Source organism: Bombina bombina, chromosome 8 (genome assembly GCF_027579735.1).
Source record: "Bombina bombina isolate aBomBom1 chromosome 8, aBomBom1.pri, whole genome shotgun sequence".
Taxonomy (NCBI): domain Eukaryota; kingdom Metazoa; phylum Chordata; class Amphibia; order Anura; family Bombinatoridae; genus Bombina; species Bombina bombina.
In genome coordinates this window covers 167,872,428-167,895,356 of record NC_069506.1, presented here as the reverse complement: position 1 = coordinate 167,895,356, position 22,929 = coordinate 167,872,428, and the positions used below count along the sequence as shown (strand labels likewise).

The 22,929-nt window shown below is 37.4% G+C and overlaps 1 protein-coding gene across 2 annotated transcripts in view; it reads right to left on the bottom strand.

Annotated features, from left to right (window-relative positions):
- The window catches only part of LOC128638623 (branched-chain-amino-acid aminotransferase, mitochondrial-like), a 70,399-nt gene that overhangs the window by 6,604 nt on the left and 40,866 nt on the right, over positions 1-22,929 (bottom strand). For both annotated transcript variants that reach the window (XM_053690689.1, XM_053690690.1), the window contains exons 2-6: positions 15,999-16,076; positions 13,898-14,098; positions 4,372-4,482; positions 3,188-3,307; positions 1,248-1,411 (exon numbers count right to left, since the gene is read on the bottom strand). In XM_053690689.1, the coding sequence (XP_053546664.1) occupies positions 1,248-1,411; positions 3,188-3,307; positions 4,372-4,482; positions 13,898-14,098; positions 15,999-16,076 (674 nt within the window). The remainder of the gene's footprint in view (positions 1-1,247; positions 1,412-3,187; positions 3,308-4,371; positions 4,483-13,897; positions 14,099-15,998; positions 16,077-22,929) is intronic.

The following is a 22,929-nucleotide window of genomic DNA, read 5'->3' as shown; positions in this document are numbered from 1 at the left end:
ATAACAATACACATTCCCTTTAAAGGGGCACCTCCCACCACACAGTTTTAAAAAGGTACAGGCATACACACACAGTGCACTCAGCCTTAAAAGGAACAGATAACAGAATGAGCAAATAATCTTAGTGACAGTAAAACAAAGCTCACTGCTTTCAAGTATACACAAAAACAGTCTTAAAGGGGCAGATCACAGCATGCACAAACAGTGCAGCAGGAAAGCACACCCAACACACAATACTTAAAAGGGACAACTCACCCTACACTTGCAGTCTAAAAATGGACAGGCACACAGACCTAAATGGACAACTCCCACCTTGCACAGTCTTAAAAAAAGTTAGGTACACATATAAAACAAGTAACTTTAAAAAGACAGATCACTCCACACGTATAAAAAGAGAAAAATCACAGCCCCAGACACACAATGCACACAGCCTAAAAGGCATGGTTCACGGTATTCACACAGCCTTAAAATGACTGGCTCATGGCATTCACACACAACCTTAAATGGCTTAAAAGGGATGGCTCACTCCCTTAAAAAGATTCCTCAGGGTATTCATACACAGGCTTAAAAAGAGACAACCTATGGCATTCACACACAAAAACATGAGCTTTCCTTTAAAGTTGCTGTGTACCATGAGTTATCCCTTTTAGATTGTTTGTGTGCAATTTAAAAGTTGTCCCTTTAAGTCTGTGTGTGTTCTACATGTGTAACATTAGCCATCTCCATCCCTTTAAAGGTGTGTAAGTGAGAGTGAGTGTGTGTGTGTGTGTGAGAGAGTGTGAGTGTGAGTGTATATATGTGTCTGTACCTTAAAAGGGACATAAAACCCAAAAATATTCTCATGATTCAGATTCAAATTTCCAATTTACTTTTATTATCAAATTCTCTTTGTTTCTTGTTATCCTTTGCTGCAAACCAGCAAGGTAGGTTCAGGAGTGTGCACGTGCCTGCAGCACTATATGGCAGCAGTTTTGCTACACTGTTATACATTAGCAAGGACACTAGATGGTAGCACTATTTCCTGTCATATAGTGCTCCAGACATGTGCACGCTGCCTATCTAGATATCTCTTCAACAAAGAACAACATGAGAACAAAGTAAATTTGATGAGAGAAGAAGAGAGGGGGACATAAATTTATATGCCATTGAATATCATCTTCAAACTGAAAACAATCTGGCAGATAGTAGATTGAATTACTTTTTCAAAAAAGCATATAGTTTCAGATACATTGTAATTTATTACTTACCCACCAAATTTGAAGTTTCCTACACCCCCTACCCAGGCACGTACATATTGTGGGTCAGCCAAGAGGGACACTGGGCTAAAGCCACCAGTTGGAAAGTATGGTCCAACTGGTGAAGTAATGATATACAACAATGCATGATTGGGCTTTGCAACACCAAGGGAAGGCTGTAGATAGAAGAGAAAAGTATAAATAATAAAAGATGATGTATATACATAAAAACCATCTAGGAGAGAGAGAGATATATAGATATATATCAAAATATGAGCAGGAAAGGAAAAGCATTATGGTATTTTCCTAGTGTATTAAACCACAATGTGGGGAAGAGTAGGTACGTTTCAGAAGTGTTGAACGCTATTGCCAAGAATTTCACCAGAAAAGGAGATTATTAACAGATCAAACAAAGCAAAGATTAAATATGCCTTTTTATTTTCCTTTAAAAGTTTCATTTGAAAGATAAAGCAAAATGTACACTATAATCCTCTAAACAATTATAGAGATATATCAAGATGGTAAGTCCAAGAGACTAAAACAACCCAATATCCATACAGAGCTCTCAACTATCCGAGTTATAGTGATATATATTATGCTACTAAAGCCCTAGTACCCAAAAGGGTTAAATAGACGTAATTACGAAAATTGGGTAGCGATGGTAAATAAAAAGTCCTGAGATATAATTATAAAGACCTAAGGATCTTTTAGAATACGCTACAAGTGACCCTCACAGAACCTGCTGTAAAGATACAAACATAAACTATTACAAGTACAACACATGCAATTTCCTTTGATGATTATAGCACACATACCGACATTATAGAATTAAGGGCTTTTAATGTAAGTGCAATGTATCAGTTATACAATGGATGCAAAAGTATCCACAACTTAAATGAAATTGCAGGTGTTTTTAAATTCTAAAGACAAAAATAACACTGTAAATGTCTGACTTTTAAACTGTGTAATGTGATCTTTCAACAAACAAAAATCTAGAGGGAAATAAACACTACAACATCCTTCATAATGGGGACTCTGTGTTCCCATTTAACCAATCACATTCTAAATCACGTTTGGTAAATAGCATAAACCTGCAATCGATGAAAGTCCGCAAAGAGTTGCTAAATAAACTGCAAGAGCTAATTGTTGAAAAGTACCAATTAGGAGAGTGATATAAAAATATCTAAGGCACTGCTTGTACTACTGAGCAAAGTCACAGAGAACGAGAAAACTTATCAGGAAGGATACCAAGAGGCCAAAAACATACTGAAGAAGCTACAGGAATTGTTGGCAGGTACTAGTCACTTCTTGCATGGGCCCACTATCGTTTGTAGTCTGCACATGTCTGGGCTACAGGGTAGGGCGGCAAGACTTTCTTACAAAAGGAATATCGTAGCTCATCTAAATTATGCTAAAAGCTTGATTCAGTCTCCCCAACCCATGTGGGTAAATGTACTATAGTCTAACGAAACAGATATACGTGTCAGAAAGCCAATAAAGGAACACCAACACTTTGAAGCATTGTATTACTAATATTTATTAAAACTATCACACTACTGGAATTTTTGCTTTGTTCACTCTGCATCTATACATTTCAAATGAGAAAAAAAAAATCCCCAGGGGACAAGCACGCAGAGGGGGACTCACACAAAACAGACACAGCACTTACCTCGTACTGGTTGAGGTTTGTCAGTAACCGAGAACCCCCTCCCCAGGGAGTTTGCTTTACACAATAGCTCGGACCTGGTTTTCATGATTACATCGGAGAACTCTTTATTTACTAGTGCTACACATTTGATATACGTGTGTAAATACACACACACACACACTTATTATACATATACACACACACACGCGTACTATACATATATGCACACACACGATTGTGTATGTAATACAGATAGATGGATGGATTTATCACAACAAATGGCAGTAAATGTTCACAAACTAACCTCTGTGCCAATAAAGGTTGGGCGAACATAGAGACTAGCTTCTGTAGAATGAGGGACCCAGTCTTGGTCAACTTCAATAAATTTCCGTAGACACTCTAATAGCTCTGCCTTGTCAAATGCCTAGACAAAAACACAAGACTAAAATAAAAACTTTTTGTTAAACAGAATGTTTGATTTCCAACCCTGCAAATGTGTAGTCAAAGAAAACAATACCACAGATCCTTAAAAGCATGACAATGTAGGGTCAGGAAGATTAACATAATTTCTTACTACATACAAACGTATTTGTGCATTGTTAGTGTGTTTCATTATAGGGCCACTAAAGTCAAAAGGAAAGTTTCATGATTAAGATAGCGCATGCAATTTAATAAAATGTTCCAAAATACTTCAATTATCAAAACGTGTATAGATTCTCTTTATATGCACACTTTCTGAGGCTCCATTCCTACTGAACATGTGCAAAAGTGCACAGTATATGCATTTTGTGATTTGGTGATGGTTGTCACATGAATCAGGGGGAGGAAAATTAGATTTACTTTTAAAATTTGCCAGAAAATATTCTGCTGCTCATTTCAAATTCAAAGTAAATGCTACTGCATTGTCTTTTTATTGTGTATTTATCAACTATTCAATTCTACTATACTTGTGATCCAAGTGCTTTCCAGCTTTTTTTTTAAAAAAAAACAAACCAAAAAAAAACAACGAGATTTACTTTATGAAAAATGTATTAAAAAGGGACAGCTAATCTAAATTAAACCTTTATGATTTCAATAGGGCATGCAATTTTAAACAACATTCCAATTTACTTATATCAAATTTGATTTGCTCTCTTGGTATTCTTTGTGGAAAGCTAAACCTAGGTAGGCTCATATACTAATTTCTAAGCCATTAAACAACCTCTTTTCTCAGTTAGACACTGATAGTTCATGTGTGTCATATAGATTTACATTGTGCTCACTCCTGTGGAGTTATTTAAGAGTTAGCACTGATTGGCTAAAATGCATGTCCGTCAAAAGAACTGAGATAAGTCTGCAGAGGTAAAAAGTGTATTAATATAACAGTGTCAGTTATAAAAAAAATGGGGAATGGTCAATAAAGAGATAATCTATCTTTTTAAACTATAACAATTGTGGAGTTGACTTGTACATTTATAGAAACAACTGTTTTAGAGTGCTGAAACTTACCGGTAGCGAGCATCTCAGAGCAGTCCTGTGCATTCTTTCCATGTTTAACATGGGCCGGAAAAGTCTAATACGATTATCTACCCCTCTGTAAGCTTTCATACCCTCAAATAGCTGCAATAGCAAAAGACTGGTGTAAATAAAACAACAACTTGAAATGCACAAGCATTTTAGTTACATTAACAAAATGTCCTCAGGAACACGTTTATTTACTCAGAAACAAACAATGCCATTGTAGATTGCTGCAAGCTGGAATTAGAGTAAACAGGGCTTTCTTCATGTGCACTTGTAAAGATTATGGAAAGAGAAATTTCACTATTTTCATTGTAGTTACAAGGGACATTGCATGCTCTAATCCTATTGCGGAACTTTAAAAAGGGACATGAAATCCCAAAAATTCTTACGATTCAGAAAGAGAAAATAATTTTAAACAAAATTCCAATTTACTTCTATTATCTAATTTGTTTCATTCTTTAGGTATCCTTTGTTGAAGAAATAGAAATGCACATGGGTGAGCCAATCACACGAGGCATCTATATACAGCCACCAATCAACAGCTACTGAGCATATTTATATGACAAAAAGGTAGAAAGAGAATGAAGCAAATTAGATAATAGAAGTGAAAACATGAAAGAAAAAAAAAAAAAAATGGGATTCATGTCCCTTTAACCCTCACAAAGGGAGTCACATATCACATAGTTAAACACATAGAGGTGCAGGTTCCTTAGAGATAAAATGACATGCTATAGACTTCCGGTTGGGTGAAGGAGAGCGTGCACGCTGCAAGGTCTCTCCATTAGGCTCACGGGGCCTAACAACAACTTCCCACATCAGAGGACGCCTTTGCCGGCTAACACCGGCCTGGATAACGGACCATTCGGTCCCAGATGCGGAAGTCACTATCTGCCTAAGAAAAGCTTCGTGGCAGAAGCTGCTTTGCCTACCTATCTACACAAACAAACGGAGAAATAAAGCTAAAGCTGCAGCATTGACCTCTCACCTGGATGAGATGGTACCACAACGGGGAAAAATTGGCAGCAGTATAAAGCCACTGGGCCACTGAGTAACCCGGACAAGCGGAGGGCCGGAAGGAGAATATAGGCCTGGTTTGCGGCCTGGTCTGCAATCCGGCGTGGGACGCCGGTAGAGTTGGCTCGAGGAGCAGTCGAGGATAGTGTCTGCGACGTGGCAGAGAGTGGAGACACCGCGGAGGTGAGCTGCACCTGAGGGCCTGGGGCTGACACAGTTTGTGGCGGCCTCTGATCAAACTGAGAGGAGAGTGATCGAGGGTGACAGCACTGGTACCACATAGAGTGGAGACGCCGTGGAGGCAAAATACACCTGAGGGCTCCTGGTATGCATGGCCTGTAACGGGACCGGAGGAACCAGAGAGGAAGTGTGATCGAGAGCGGCATCAAGGGCCCGGCATAAAAGGGAGATATTGCGGAGGTGAATGGCACCAGAGTTGTGGCAACCCTGGAGGGAGCAAATAAATAAAAAGAAGAAGCGGAGACAAGATACAGCCTAAGCAAGTAAGGCACACGGAGGGTATATATGTGCCATACAATAAAGTAACCGGCAATATCCTGCTACCACAGGGGTAAGCTACTGAGGAGTACCCAGAAGCAAACAAGCTAGTAACCCCATAGAGAAAGGAAGGTCCGGACTGACAACTGGATATAAATAAGAAAGAGAAGGTACTTTTTATTTGTCATTTCTTTCTGTCTATACAGCTGCCTACTTGAAAGGGGTGTCTGCTGCTGAAGGGTCTAAAAAGGCTAAAATTTGCATCGATATCCTATACTACCCTTAGCAGGGGACAGAAACTACACAGGAGTGGACTTCAATACAAGCCTAAGATAAGTAACTTTGTAATATTGTTGGACACTGTGAGGAACTGTCTGGTCTGGGAGAAGTATTTTTCTTTTTTCATGCTGTTTTTTTTTTTCCCTGGTGTTACTGTTCCTCATAAATACTAGTAACATACAGAGTTTAGGCCAACACAGGAACAGTGATACCTGAATACGGACAAATTTGTGTCATATATGAGCATGATTTAAAATCTTGGAATATAAATGTTTTATATAGTGTAACAGGGTTCAAGACAACAAAATAGCCTGTTTGTGATGCTTGATGATAGTATTAAATATATACTGTATAACTATTTGCATATAACCTTAGGAGGTTTCCACTTTCTGATATTACAAAATTGTCTGTATATTCTAGTTCTGATAAAATTCCATCAAAAGAGGTTGTAGGAAAGTCAGAACAAGGGCTGGCGTTTATCACACCTCACAGAAACTGAATCTAGCATATAAATAGTTTTCTTCTTTTGTTTTCTTTTTTCTTTTTCACACCTGCACTGACAGGGCAGGGTAACATACACTTCACTCTGTGGTGTTTAATTCACAGGTACAAGTTTTTCTTTTGAGTCTTCTGTTTTTTTTTTTTTTGTTTTTTTTATTCACACACAATACCTTTATATGTGTGTATGTGCATACATATGTACATATACACCCTTTGATGCACTTTAATAATTTGATAAATTAATAATACCCACACAGATAGGGTATAAATAGGGAAAGTACACTTGCACAAACACATGGATAGATATATCACACAAGCAAAAAAATCGCCAGCAATGCCAGTTAAACGTGATAAGAAAGGAGTAAAAAATCTAGAGCTAGAAACTAGTATGGAGCCACAATTAGCACAATCTGATAAACAGGAGACACAGATACTTATGCAACAAATTACTGATTTAATAATGCCACAATTTAATGCTATTAAAAATGATATCTCTGGCCTCGCGGAGGAGGTTAGGCAATTTTCAAAGAGGATAGCGGAGGTAGAATTAAGAGTCTCAGACTTAGAGGACCAGGCAGGATTACAAGATAAGAAAGTTAAAGCCCAGGAATTAACAATAATAAAACTCCAAGCTAAAGTGGAGGAATTAGAAGACCAGTCACGCAGGAATAACATAAAATTAGTGGGCCTTCCAGAATCCATTATGCCCCAGGACTTAAATAAATTTGCCTCACAAGAACTGCCAACGTTATTAGGCCTACAAATTACAGATTCATTATTCATGGTAGAAAGGGCACATAGATTAGGATCTCCCAAAATGGGCAATGAAAGTACAATTAAACCAAGACCTATCATGATAAAATATCTGAATTTCCAAGCAAAGGTTATAATAATGAGACAATTTAAGCAGAAGAATATGCTAATGGTAGGTCAGAATAGGATACTTCTGTTTCAAGATTACTCAGTGGAAACACAAATGAAACGCAGGGAAATGTCCCCTTACTGCACAACCCTAATTCAGAGAGGTGTACAGGCAAGGCTTATATATCCAGCTAAAATCTACCTGAAAGTTAATAATGAAAATGTGTTATTAAAAACGGCAAAAGAAGCTAAAGATTTTATTAGTACACTATAGCGGATATTATAGGTTGAGAGGCGATGCTCTGTCTAAACTATGTAATGCATGACAGCAATAACAACTGTATAAGGGTCATTGTAAAGGCTCTACTTGCTCCTGATTATAAATGTATTGAATATATGAAGGTAGATGTACAGAGATATGGTATGCAGAGTAAAGAGTTTTTACTGTTTGTACAGGTTTTTTTTTTTTTTTTGTTGTTTTTTATTTTTTGTTTTCATTCTTTTCCATTTTTTTTTTTTTTTTTTTTTTTTTTTTTTTTTTTTCTCTCTCTCTTTTTTCCCCCCTTTGTGTTGTGCTCTCTGATAGTAATTCAGTATTATAGTTTAAAATAGTTAATATTCTATCATGGAATGTTGGGGGAATAACCTCCCCAGCAAAAAGGAGTATAATTTTAAAGTTGCTAAAAAAGAATAAACCAGATATTGCTCTTATACAAGAGACACATTTGCAGGATGCAGAGATTGTCAAACTTAAATGTAATTGGGTAGGTGAGATAGTATCTGCACCTGGACCGAATCGCAAGAGAGGGGTCGCAATATTATTTGCAAGAAATTTTACGTACAAAATTGTTAATCAAATACAGGATCCAGAGGGGAGATACATCATAGTTGAAGTAGAACATGGTAATACACATCTAGTAATTTGTAATATATATGGCCCAAATGAGTTAGATCCAGTGTTCTGGGAAAATATATATGTCAAACTATTTCCATACATTAATAAAAATCTGATCGTTGCCGGGGATTTTAACATGACAACTAGTCCAACTTTGGATAGAATTAGACAGGGCTATTCACAGACAGGCAGGAAAGCGGAAGAAAAATTATTCGCCTCTTTTCGTAATAAGCTGAATCTTTTTGATATTTGGCGAATAAAAAACCCAGATATAAGCGCATTTACATGTGAGTCGAAGACACATAAAGCAATGTCTCGGATAGACCTGTTTTTAATAAGTGAAGCTATGTTTTCACTCGACCTTACCCCTATGATCCAGGATATACTAATCTCAGATCATGCAATTGTTGGTTTGGAGATAGACGGGATTAGGAAGCAGAAGAGCAGTGTTAATAATTTTTACTTCCCCAGATTCTTAGTCCAGGATAGTGACTTTAATAGGTTTTTAATAAAAAAATGGAAACTATACTATGAGGAAAACAAAAATTACTATCATAAAATTGAAATATTCTGGGAGGCTGCTAAGGCAGTACTCCGGGGAGAAATAAAGGCCTATATGGTCAAATGGAGGAAAAAAACCACAGCAATAGATGTGCAATTGGCAAACCAACTAAAAAATAAGTATAAAGCTTATATTAGTATGCCTAATGAGAAAAATTGGGTTGACTATTCAAAGGCAAAGATAGAAAGAGAGAACTTTTTGAAAATAAAAATAGCTAAACAGGAAAAAAAAATGAATGCTTTTTTCACCAGCCATCATGGAAGGTCAGCTAAAGTATTATCTAAAATAATGAAGAATAGACAGGTTGAGAAAAGATATCTAACCGCAATTAAAATTGGGGAGACAAGATACACAACTGCGAGTAAAATAAGACAGGCAATGTATGAATATTATAAGGAAATTAATATGGCAGGAGCATGTGATAAAAAGATAAAAGAACAGTTTTGGGGAAAAGTTACTCTACCAAAAATAGACCCAGATGAATTACTGGAATTAAATGCGCCAATAACAGAAGAGGAAATCATGAAAGGAATAGGAAAGGCCAAACTGAATAAGTCTCCAGGCCCAGATCAAATTCCAGTGGAATTGTATAGAATTTTGAAAAATGAGCTTTCTGGTACTCTAGGTGATCTCTTCAATCAATATTATAGGGACAATGTTTTAGGTTCTGATTTGTTTTCTGCATCCACAGTCACATTAATATATAAAAAAGGTAAAGACCCAGAAAATCCAAATGCATATAGACCAATATCACTACTAAACAACGATTATAAACTTCTCACATCAATAATCGCAGACAGATTAAAAAAATACATAAATAAGCTGATACACCAAGATCAATCAGGGTTTATGCCAGGGAGAAATGTTTCAAAAAATATAAGAAAAGTTTTAATGACTTTAGACTATTATTGGTATGAAAATAAGGCTAAAGGAAAAAAAGGTGAAAATGATGTTGCCCTAATAACATTAGATGCTGAAAAAGCTTTTGATTTAATTAATTGGGACCACTTGTTTACTACTCTATCACAATTTGGCTTAACAGGGAATTTTTATAATTTTGTGAAACTGATTTACAATACTCCATACTCCTGCCTTCAAATAAATGGTCAACTGTCGCCAAAAATAAGGTTAACAAAAGGAACAAGACAAGGGTGCCCGTTATCACCCTTATTATTTAATTTGTCACTAGAACCATTTGCCACAAGACTGAGACAAAGCTTACCCGGGGTTAAAGTAGGAGACGGCAGGGTGTCTCTGGCATTATATGCGGACGACATAATACTCTTTTTGCCTAGAACATCCCAAACTATACCAGTATTATTAGAACTAATAGAGGAATTTAGTGCGTTTTCTGGCTATAAGGTCAACCAGGGTAAATCAGAAATACTTTGGGTCAGAAAACCCTGTGGGCAGCAGAGTAAGCACCCTTTCCACGAAGTAGAACAAATCAAATACCTGGGTATCAATGTAAGCAGTAATCCAGGATTGTGGTATAGTTTAAATTTTTCAAAGTTCTTTCAAGAAAGTAAGAGGCTTCTAGATGGATGGAGACCACTGCCTATAGCTTTATCAGCCAAAATCACGATATTGAAGACCTTCTTATTTCCTCGTCTATTGTACTTATTGCAAAATCTACCGATGTCTCTCAAAAATATTGATTTGAAGATTTATGAAAAAGAATGTAACTTTTTTTTATGGGGAAAGGGAAGGGTCAGATTAGCTAAAAGATTGTTGTATCTGGACAAAGAGGCTGGGGGATATGGCTTGCCTAATATTAAATTATATAACCAGGTTACTATGGTAAAATTAGCTGCTGACTGGATCACACAAACAAGTCAATTTTCCTCGCCAGAGATAGAAGAAAGTTTAATAAAACCCCTGTCCTTAAAAAATATACTACACATCCCACTTTCTAAATTACCTCTAAAAATCCGAAATCTGAGAATGATAAGTAACATAGTAAAGGCATGGCAAAAATTTTGCAATACTCTCAAACTTAATTTCAAGGTATCCAAATATCTTACGTTTCTGGGACATATTGATTTTGGACCTGGATTGAATTATGGAATATTTCACAGTTGGAGAAATGCAGGTCTAGAGTATGTAATACAATTATTAGATAAAAGAACAGGGCTGATAAAATCTTTTTCCCAAATTCAAGCAGAATTTGGTCTACCGAGACATCACTTTTTTGGCTATCTACAGGCCAGACAATTTTTCAATCATTTAACGAATAATCAGGATAGCAGTTGGGAGTTAGGAATAGTTGGAGTAGGTATTCAAATTTATAGGGCAGGTTTTTTCTCAATTGCAACATGGTATAAAATGATTATGAAAAACCTAGGTAAGACACATTTAGAGAATCTGCAGAATAAATGGCAAAAGATTCTGCCAGAAATTACAGAAATAAATATCAAACAAAGTATAGAAATAGTTGGAGATAAGTATATGCAGTGGAAGGAAACACATAGCTACATCATAAACAATGCATATATTACTCCTAAACTATTAGCGAAATGGGATAAAAATTCTAAAGGAGATTGCTTCCACTGCTATGCACCACAGGCAGATATTACACATTGTTTCTGGCAATGCCCCAAGATTCTACAATACTGGAAAAAGGTGGCATATTGGGTAAATAGATTTTTAACACAATGTTTTTCCCCTACGCTTATTTCAATACTTTTCTTTGTATTACCAAATCAATTTAAGAAAGAAGAATATGCGCTTATAACGACTATAATACAAGTAGCCCGGAATTTAATACTACAGTATTGGAAAGCTCAAAAATACCCCAGCATAGCAGAGTTTAGTCAGAAGGTGATTGGGCAGCTGATATGTGAACAACTAAACATAGAACCCGGCAACGTGAATCAGTTTAAAGCCTTCTTCACAAAATGGAGGAAGGTCATTAAGAGCCAGACAGCTGAGTTTATAGAAGAAATAATGAAACCTTTCTTTAAAGCAGGATATATAAGTAGGGATGATTTATAAATTTGATGATATATAAAGGCCCTGTTTTGGATTGATAGTAAATTGATAGTAAGTCCCTGATAGGAAGCTGTACTTACAAAAGAGCACAACACATTTTTTTTTTTTTTTTTTTTTTTTTTTTTTCCCTCTTTTTCTTTCTATGCGTTGTTTTGTCTTGTCTCTTTGGGCCAGTAGTGTCTGATCTTGATTTGTGCTTTGTCAATTGAATTAATGGCCGGTCCTACATGTATTTTAATTTAAGATTGTGAAAAACCCCAATTCAAGTGATAAGAGTGTAATATATTAGCTAGTTGATTATTAATCCTGTTTCATTTTTGCCTCGTTCCTCTGGATTCAGAAGAAACGAGGATATAAGATATTTTTTGTATGGTATATATGACAAACGATTTGCATTTGTTTCTCTTTTATGTTGCACTGCTCTTATTGTCATATGAACTGTTTGCTTGAATTGGTATATAAATAAAGAAAAAAAAAAATGACATGCTATAATAAATTAGAGAATGTCATTTTTTCTCTATAATGGCTTTTTAACAACAATAAAAATTTGTTTTGCAACATTCCCTTTTATGTTGTGCTAAATATCTGCTGACGTGGGTTTGTCCTGGATCTTTTTGCAGCTGTGCAGTTTACTCCTACATTTACATAAGGTGATATCTGTACGGTTCTTATTTGCAGTCAATGCTATGTTTATAGGCTTCTAGAAAACAGTAAACTCTAATGCAAACTTGGTAAAGGTTAAAGGACGGTTTCTTTTTTTATGTTGGAAGATAGTAAAGCTGTAGTTTAATAAAAACCCTGTGCCTCTAAATTTAACTAAACAGTGAGCACTAGCTACGGAGGATCAGATTTTCTACTTACAACACAGCAGCAGTTTGTACATCATCTTGCTGTCCAGCTTCGTTTTCCATTGCATACACAGCTCACTACAAATCAGTTTATTGGCCCCGATCACACTAATTATCCTGTCCATGAGTACAAAGAGACTGAGTGCACAATTAATTGAGGTTTCCTTTACTGCAATGTAGACCAGCATGAAACCTCATCTCTCTCAAGAAAAATGATGAATGTTTAACTGCTGCTAAACTAGAAGCATGACAACTGTTCTCTACTTGGTGCACATATTATTAGCATATGTACATATACTTGCACAAGTGACCTGGTAGTACGAGTATCACAAGTGGAACTATGTAATGGTGCCATGATAGGAAGATTTACTTCTTATCAAACCTATCTTCTGCTGATTAGAGCTAAAGAGCTAAAAACAGCTGTCCAAAAGTGGTTTTGATTTTGCTGCACCAACCACATGAGGGCATTTCTGTGGTTAGACGCATGATATTTATCTCACTTCTATATCCTACCCAGAGTTCTCTGGTAACAATGTATACAGAATACTTCTGGGGGAATAGCAACCCAGGACTCTTGCCTAAATATGCTGATTGGCAATACAATTTTTGTGACTATTAATTGAAATGGAGAATTTTAATATCTTTCTGTTATCTTCATCATAACTTAAATATACTGGGAGCTAGCTGAACACATCCGGTGAGCCAATAACATGAAGCATATGGATCCTGGGAGTTAGCTAAACACATCTGGTGAACGAATAACATGGAGCATATGGATGCAACCAATCACCAGCTAGTAGGGAGGGGCTGCTCTTGAGACTACCTAGTTATGTTCTTCATGAAAGAAGTGTACTCATACTCAACTGTGACAGCAATGTAATATCTTTTCATAAAAAAAATGCCACTTTAGAGTCTATAAATAATTTGAAGGTTCATATAACTGAGGTCTGCAGCACAGGAAAAGAAACACTGAAATGTATTTCAACAGGGCACTTTTGTTTCTCTAAAAATATCACCACCAAAGCAAACTATAGTAAATGTTCGCATCTAATCACTGTACTTTACCTGTAAAGAATAATGCAATGCAGACGTTGCAGGGTGTAATGAAAGGTTCTGAAATGGTTTAATTGTGGGCTTCTCCCATCCCTTCTCATTGCTCCATTGCACTGTCAACATGTGGTCAGAAAAAGCTTTTCCAAATACAAGGCTTCCAACATCAGGCTTCTTTTTAGGTTGCTTATTCAACTCGATCTGCAGATCTGATGCCTGAGTAGGAGATAAAGCCAGCTTTTAGATGAGTGATATAACATAATTTAGCCATAAAAGTAAAATAATAGCACGCACTGATCTGTTTGAGCATGGGATTTTACAACTATCAACCCTGATCTCCTGTGTCTTTCACCCAACGCAAAGGGGTTAAACACACAGTAGAAGTGATGCTCAGGACCCACATTGCACTGCTGGTTAAAGGCAGAACCCGCTGCTACTCCAATAAACAGTGCTAGTTGCACATTTGAGTAGTGCAACTAGCGAAACTAATTGGATCAGCAGCAGGTTCCGCTCAAGACCTGCAGTGCTCTGTGGGGAGCTAGTGGCACTTCTACCGTGTGTTTAACCCCTTTGTGGGGGGGAGGGGAGTTTAAACACAGTACAGCAGGGTCATAAATCGTAAAATTAAATGCTCTAACAGATAAGTCTGATTGTAATTATTCGACTATTATGGCCTTTTAAACAGTCATGAGACAGTTCTAGAAAACAGAGGATGTTGCACCCACCCTCCCCTATTTCAACAGTGCACTTTCTGCTGTTTGCAAAAGCTGAGCTGGCAGCCACATAGAAGAGAGGGGAGCTACTTCTCTGTGACTTCGGATCGTCCCGTCACGAATATCTCAGGATGTAGTTGAGAAGGGGTTAATTCTGTTTAGTTGTGAACTAAGAACAATTGTTTGTTTTTAAAAAATAGCTGTGTACTGGGTTTGTTTGTGTTTTCTTTGATGTGCCAGAACCCCTCATAAATAGTTTCTAAAAAACCCTTCCTCCAAATGTTATTGTGTATGCATTGAGTCAATCTGTCAGCTCCAGAGATACCACAGTGCTTCTCCCCATATCCTGATGAGGTCAATAAAAGGACATTGGTCTAATGCCTATATGTGTTTAAAGACAGGGGGGGTTCTTAGCCCGCCCAGAAGGGTGTGGTGAGGCAACCTGATCTATGGAAAATAGTTATAAGAATCTTATTTTTCAGCTATGAGATGTCATTCTTACAAGGGAGGCTGTGACAACACAGAGTAAGGACCCAATTGCTTCATGCCATCTCTCTGGTAACAGATTCCAAAGACTAGTACCATGTAAGGTTTCTAATTTTTTTTTTCTTTTTAAAAACTGTTTGCTAATGTGTAATTTTATTTGTAACAACTTTTTATTAACAATGCATTGTGCATAATATTTTTGGCATAATAAATCATTCTTTTATTAAGTTTGGCCTTAATCTAATAATTGAACCACGTTACTGAAAGAGACTGGAATATTAGAACTGTATAATTTAGGTTATTTTCTGCTAAATTGTACTCAGAAAGTTATTGTGCAAGGCTGGGGTTTTTCCTTAGGATTTTCCCTTTAATAATTCATAAGTGGTGGCAGCATTGTTAGTTTAGTTTGGGTGGCATTAAAGGGGAGTTTGGGCATTTCTTTTAAGTCTAGTACAGACTAGAGAGTGTTGTGAACCCTTGCACCCACTGAAATAAATCACAAGCTGGTCTGGTGTGGCTAGATTGTGACATATTAGTGAGAGTAGAAGGGGTCTGATAACCCTTTCTGTGCCAAATAAGTGACTGGTGCAGGGTTGGATAACCTGGTTGCAGCTTTTTCTGTAATACTGTGAAGACTATCTTGGAACTCCACCATACTGTACAGGCAAATCCATACATTTTTATTAAACTGTGCACCTTTTTTTTTCTGGCACGGGCACACACAGAGGAGATACACATAATTCAGGTGGAATCTGTGCCCCACTAGGTACCCCCCTATAGCTACACCACTAATGACCGAAGGGCCAATTAATCCATTAAGTATTACTAAATGTATCCGCAAAAGTACTAAGTAGTGCTAAAGGGGTAACAGTTTATTAAAAACAGTAACTATAAAAACTAATAATGCAGTTTCTTACCTTAAATGATGTGCTTGCTGCTCTCCAGGAGAAAGTGGGCCAACTATGTTGAAGAGCTATAAGAGGTCTCCCCAAAACCTATAAAGACATGAGGAAGAGAAAGAAGACAATAAGTGACTCATGATATCCAGATATTGTACTTTTTAAACAATATTTACATACAATTCCAAGTTGTTTTTTGGAGCAGGGTAAATATTTGAACTAATGGATAGAACAAAAATGTATTTATACAAATAGAACTGCGACTATTGCAACCTAAAGCTCATCCCCTTCCTCAACTACTGTTGCATGAGGTTTAGAAAGTTGCCTAAAACTCTATTTGTGAAAATAAAATTACAATTTACATTTTTTTTTTTTTTTTTTTTTTTTTTTTAATGATGATTCAATCACCTATTCTCCAATTATGCCTAAGGATGCTTTGGTGAAAATCCAGCCCATTCAATGATAACATTAACTTGGATTGGTTAACATTAAAATAAGACTCATTAGAGCCAAAGCAGTATGGCTAACATCAGAAAGGGGAGCAATACGCAATACAGAAAACACACGGTATAACTTTTATAAAACAGATTTGTATATACCAATAAAACCAGTTTATAATAGGTTATGTGCATATATTTTGTACCATGCTCATAAGTCAGAAGCCTTAGTGTTGAAGATTTACTCCATTTTCCATATATAAAGCGTTCTTTATGGTCAGCTTTAGTTCATACATAGCCAATCTAGGATCTTTCTGGAAAGAGGAAAAAGAGGAAAGCCACCACTGATGACTTAAACACAATAGGGTTGAGACCCTTGTACAAAAAAAAGTGAGATATCACTTTTAATATAAAGAAACCGATCAGCATTTTGAAATTAAAAAAAGGGATGATAAAGGTCGCAATATCTGTTGCTCCTAAGGGGATCTGCTCAATCAGCCGAAAAAAACAGTCTGCAAATGCTACTACCATTCACCTCATATTTGATTAGATGAAGGAAAGCAGCGCTTACCTACACTACTTTTGCAGAGTTCATGATCTTTAGGACCCAGATCTGGCCCGTTGAGTTCCTAGGCGGCGGCCTTGTTGCAGGACTTCGACACCCCCCCCCCCCCAGTAACCTGGGGTACAACAGTAATCAACTGTCCACCTCCCTACAAAAGGAACCATCTCTCAAGATATCCTTTATACAAGTGGAGCTAGTGGGGAAACTGAGCTGCAAACAAACTGATTAATAAAGGGTACAGAATCGGAGAAGAAAATGGAGGCCCTGAACAAATGGGAAAGAGATGTGACGAAGCTCATAAGAGAACCCTACCGGAGCTTGGAGGCTGAACTATGCAGACTCTTCATGGGACCGGCAGTTACAGGGGCCCCCCTGAGCGTGGATGGTGAGAGAGTTAAACAGCCCGGGTCAATGAAAGAGGATAACATAAGGTCCTGCAGCAGCAAAACTGCCCAGAGGAAGGGCATGGCAACTATGGAGGCTCAACCTTACAGCGGGCAGTTGCAAGATGTTAAGAACCAGAATCGGACCCGCTCTAATTCCACACTAATGGATAGACCTAATCTGCTATCTACTAACTTCCTGCCTATAACCAGGACCAGAGCCGTAGGTGAAATGTCTAGAAACTCCCTGACTGTACAAGAAAAAAGGGGCTATGCGGCTACGAAAGGCTCACAAGCAGTAAACACACGGAGTGTGCATCCCCGGTGCTCTATGCCTTTCATTATGGTGAGCCCTTCACAGGACTTGGAGAAGCAGAGAGGGACCCACTTGTCCAATAGTCCTAGCTTACCAGCTCCTACCCATCCGCCTATAACTGTAAACAGAGGCTGGAGAGAAGGTAAATTTTAGCCTCACAGTGTGTGACTACCGCTGCCTGATATCTGCTGGTTGGACACCTATAATAGTGCCCGGAGCTGAAGGGGGGAAAGGCAGAGTGCTCTCAACTTCCCAGCTTACCCTGGGAAATGCTGCAGTAGGACACTCACAAGCGATGGCGCCGATAGGTATTTGGAGCATGTGCTTCTTGTGCTCCGGACTCTACCACAGACGGAGCCCTTTGCAGGACACCCAACAGGGAGTGGGTTAAAGGGATCTGAAGCTTTGAAGCCCTGCATATGAGTCCCGCTTTTGAAACCGTTTAGGGGCTTATATTTTGAGGAGTATCTCTAATACTATGGCAGGACACCACTCTTGGACCAGTTCCCGGTGCAGGGTTTTGTGAGTTGCTTTCATTTTAAAGTGACATTCTTGGCAGCGTAAGTACTGTAATAGTTATATACGCTATTGTGTTCATGAGGACTTTCTATCTGAAACCTAAATATATGTTATTACACACCTTTGTCTTCCCCAATAGATTATCATGTGTTAAACAACCCAGTTCACTGTTTAATGTTAGTTAAAATTTGTTATGGGCAGCAGATGTGTTATGCTACTTTATTAATCCTTATTATGCTCAAATGCAGTAACCCTAATTGCTGGCTGGGATTATATGTTAATATTCCTACAAGTTAAATGTGAAAAAAAAAATTTTGGTTGGAGTGAGTTTGCACGCAATTAAAGGTAATATTGATAATTTGCGATAGGTACAGTATAGTTAGTGCCTTGACCTCACTTAGTCTAGGGTAAGTCAGATGTGGTAGGTTACCATTCTATTTTATAATAACACACCCGGTTATATTTATGTACAGTGACCCCAATGACTGCCAGTATTACCCAATACTACTGTGTATATTGTTAGAGGTTTAACGTGTTACCCTATGCCCACAGTATAAGCTACTTACTACACTCTTTTACTTGCAATGGATTTGCTGTCGGAGTAAGTTCCTAAACAGCCAGGTGTTATTTAGTGTACCCATATTAGTTTTAGTCCAGTTTAAGCTTTGCCTCCACTTAGCCTAAATGAATCTTGTTATAGAAAACTGACATCCCACTCTGTTAAAACCCTCTTTACTAAGTTTACAATAACCCTAATGGCTGCTTGGACATTCAGAATACATAACTATATGTTTTGCAGGTTAATGGACTACCCTATAGTCGCAACATAGGTTGTTTATTTTTATATTACTTAACCAAAATATCTCTTCTGTGCGATTTAGTCCACGCACAGGCAGACGTTGCACCCCCAATCCACAATGGTCATAGTTTCGTTACTTGTTATTCCCACTCAGTTGTAAACCTCTGTAGCTCAGAATAAACATTATAGCACAGACCTAGAGCATTATAATCCTCCACATATGTTGTTTATTGCCTAGGTTTGTTCCCTCTTACCCTTGATAACCAATCTTTATGATTGTACCTTTAGTATGGTGGCTGTCTGCCCTAATTTATTCTCTTTTTGGCTGGAGGTGCCATCTACGGCCGGGGTGGCGCCTTTTAGTCTAGATGGTCAGTACTCCCAATAATATTTTACCCCCATGGTAACAGCAGTACTACCAGTCGGCAACTACACGTAGGCAAGGATAAATACTGTGTTGAACTACTCCTCCATTTAGTTAGTTATTTTTTTTTCTGGTTAAAGGACTTTAGAAACACTATAGTACTTTTGCATATAAATTAAGAACTATCCGTATAGTAGATCTAGAAGTTTATGGGTGCCCATATTGTATGTTCCTCTTATGTACCTTCTAGGGGTACTACAGCCAAATCTCTGTTTTATTCAGTTACATTCAAATTCCTCTAAGATGGTTCCTTCCCCTTTATGTTTGCTTTTTATAGAAATTGGGTCCACAAGTGGCCCCTTTGTTTTTGACCCCTTATACTTCCCTTTCTATTCTCATTTAGCAATCAGCGGCTCATGAGTGGCTGGTTCATTTCAACATGGGGAAACCTCCAAACCAGTTATAATATTTTATGTTGTATGTGTATGTTTATAAAAAAAAAATAGAGGTTTTTCTTTGAGACTCAAGAGTAGTCTCCTAGTGTGAATGTTAACTCTCTCCAGCTCCATAGTTAGTTAAGAGGTCCAAAAGTGGCCTTAGGTGACACATAGAGAGTTCCTTGTACAACAAGCAAGCTGTTAGATATAATATATTCAACTGTCAAGTAAATTTACTTGATGTGTCAGGTTTAAGGAGCATTCATGACATGTATGGAATATGGTTTACTGTATAATCTATATTGATGTGCTTGTATTGTACACATTGTCTTATACCTCAATAAAAATTCTTTAAAAAAAAAAAAAAAAAAGGGATGATGTACTGTAGTCAATAGAAAACATCCAAAAATAGACAAAGCTCTTTTAAAGGCTGTATTTGGGTCTTTGGTTTGCCACCAATATAGGGAAACCTTTATATTGTGTTCTTAACATTTGGGGCCACCAAATATATTACCCACTGGGCTTGGAGGTCCCAAAAGACTAAAGATTAAAGAGCCTATTAATATGGATTGAGAAGATAACAGCTATGGCAAGATGCATAACAACTATACATTGATTGGGTATGAATTGTAGTTAGAATGGCTATTTTGTCCAGGATATAAGCTCAAAAACTTCTGACAACACAAAAGGGTTGCAGTAATCTCCTGGATGGTTGATGAATCAACTACAGTGCGGTGACTACACCAACATACACAGTGCTACACACTGCAGGAAGAAGAATGATCAGTTGATAAAACTCAAACTCATCTCCATTGCTGAAGAAGATATAGCTGTAAGGGGAACAAGGTGAAAACAGACAAATGTGAATGGTGAAGACAGCTATAAACAAGAGTTTCATAGACATCCCTGAAAGGAAAGCTGGAGCTTCCGGACAACTACTGAGATGGCAAAGGCAAGCCAGGAAGAGTGGTCAGCAAACTACAGGAACAAATACCCATACGGCACAAGTGTAAATTTAATTGAAACATTAAAAAAAAAAAAAAAAAAAAGAAGAAGTTGTCAGAGGAAAGAGACAGCTTTTGCTTTATGTTCTGCTTCTGTGTGCGGTCAGTGTTAAAGAATGTATAACAAGCCTGGAAAAAACACTGTAGTCCAGTTATGTTGCCGTCTACAGATAACTTCTGTTGAGAACACTATAAAGACATGGAGAAACGCGTGTTAGCAGTGTAGAAAAAGGTGCATTAACATCTAGTGAATAGAAAAAGGGTGTTTTGCATACACATCACATGGAGACATCTGAGGGTGTACACTTACTACATATGAGAAGACTCCTTGTATGAAAGGAAGATTTCAAATGGGGGGGGCATGTATGACTGATCCTTGTGTGTACAAAATGATAAAACTGCATACTGGTCTCATTGAAGATAAAACAAGAAATTAACCATATAAAATATAGGTTATTTAACAGCTGATTCTCAAACTTCTACACATTTTGGAAAGTTATGTGGGAAAGTTTTGTACAATATACGGATTTATTCATTTTATTTTTTAAATCGTACACAAAAACAATTTAGCCCCTTTACAGTTCAAAGTACAACAGGGCAATGATGGTGTTAACTGCAGTGTGACAAACTGGCATCAACCAGTCAACAATTAGAGAAAACAGAACAGAAAAAAAAGTTGAATTCATTAAATTTGTTTATTAATTTTGAAGAAAAAAAAAATATAATATGAAAACAAAAAGATCTAAAAGGTTTTGTGACATAATTAAATATAGGTGGGAGATGCCAGAAAACAACTGCTGGGATAAGCAGCATAAAACTACTCACAGACTAGTTCCTCCAAGACCTTCCTAACAAATGCTGCTTATCATGAAGCATACACATTAATTTGGTCAAAATAGCCAACGCATGGGAGAATTGTTGGGAGGATAATTATATTTGGCCCATGTTGACCAGGTAACTCTAAAATAATGGAGGGCTTGTTCCTGAGCTCATAATTCATAAGGACATCAGAACAAATCCAAATGACCAGAAGCCTTGTGAATATTATGTCCCTTTCTGGAACTATAACGTAAAAGCAAAAAATGTAATTAAAAAATTAGACTACTGGATATCCGTAGCAAATACCAAATAGTATGTGGGAGCTCTAAATACATCAAACCTGTGAAGCACAGCCTCTTGTTCTTAGGTTAACCAGTCTCAAAATATTCTGAGAATTAAAAAAGGGACAGTAAAGTCTAAATTTTAAAAATAAAGATGGCGTCCCTCGAATTCCGATTGGCTGATAGGATTCTATCAGCCAATCGGAATTAAGGTAGGAAAATTCTGATTGGCTGATGGAATCAGCCAGATTCAAGTTCAATCCGATTGGCTGATCCAACCGTCATTCGTCGGGAAGTCGTCGGTGAAGATGGATGTTCCGCATCGGCGGGATGAAGAGGATCCGGAAGAAAGAAGATTGAAGATGCCGCTTGATAGAAGACTTCATCCGGATCATGGACCTCTTCAGCTTCCGCTTGGATCAAGACTTCAGCCGGATCATGGACATCTTCAGCCCCCGCTTGGGCCAAGACTTCAGCCGGATCATTGACATCTTCAGCCCCCGCTTGGGCTTGGATGAAGACGTCTGAGCCTGGATCGATAGGTGGTACCCGGTGTGGTGAAGATAAGGTAGGATGATCTTCAGGGGCTTAGTGTTAGGTTTATTTAAGGGGGGTTTGGGTTAGATTAGGAGTATGTGGGTTGTAATGTTGGGGGGGGTATTGTATGTTTTTTTTTACAGGCAAAAGAGCTGAATTCTTTGGGGCATGCCCCGCAAAAGGCCCTTTTAAGGGCTGGTAAGGTAAAAGAGCTTTTCTATTTGTATTTTAGAATAGGGTAGGGCATTTTTTTATTTTGGGGAGCTTTGTTATTTTATTAGGGGGCTTAGAGTAGGTGTAATTAGCTTAAAATTGTTAGTTATTTTTCTAATGTCTGTAAATATTTTTTTATTTTTTGTAACTTAGTTCTTTTTTATTTTTTGTACTTTAGTTAGTTTATTTAATTGTATTTATTTGTAGGTATTGTATTTAATTAATTTATTGATAGTGTAGTGTTAGGTTTAATTGTAACTTAGGTTAGGATTTAT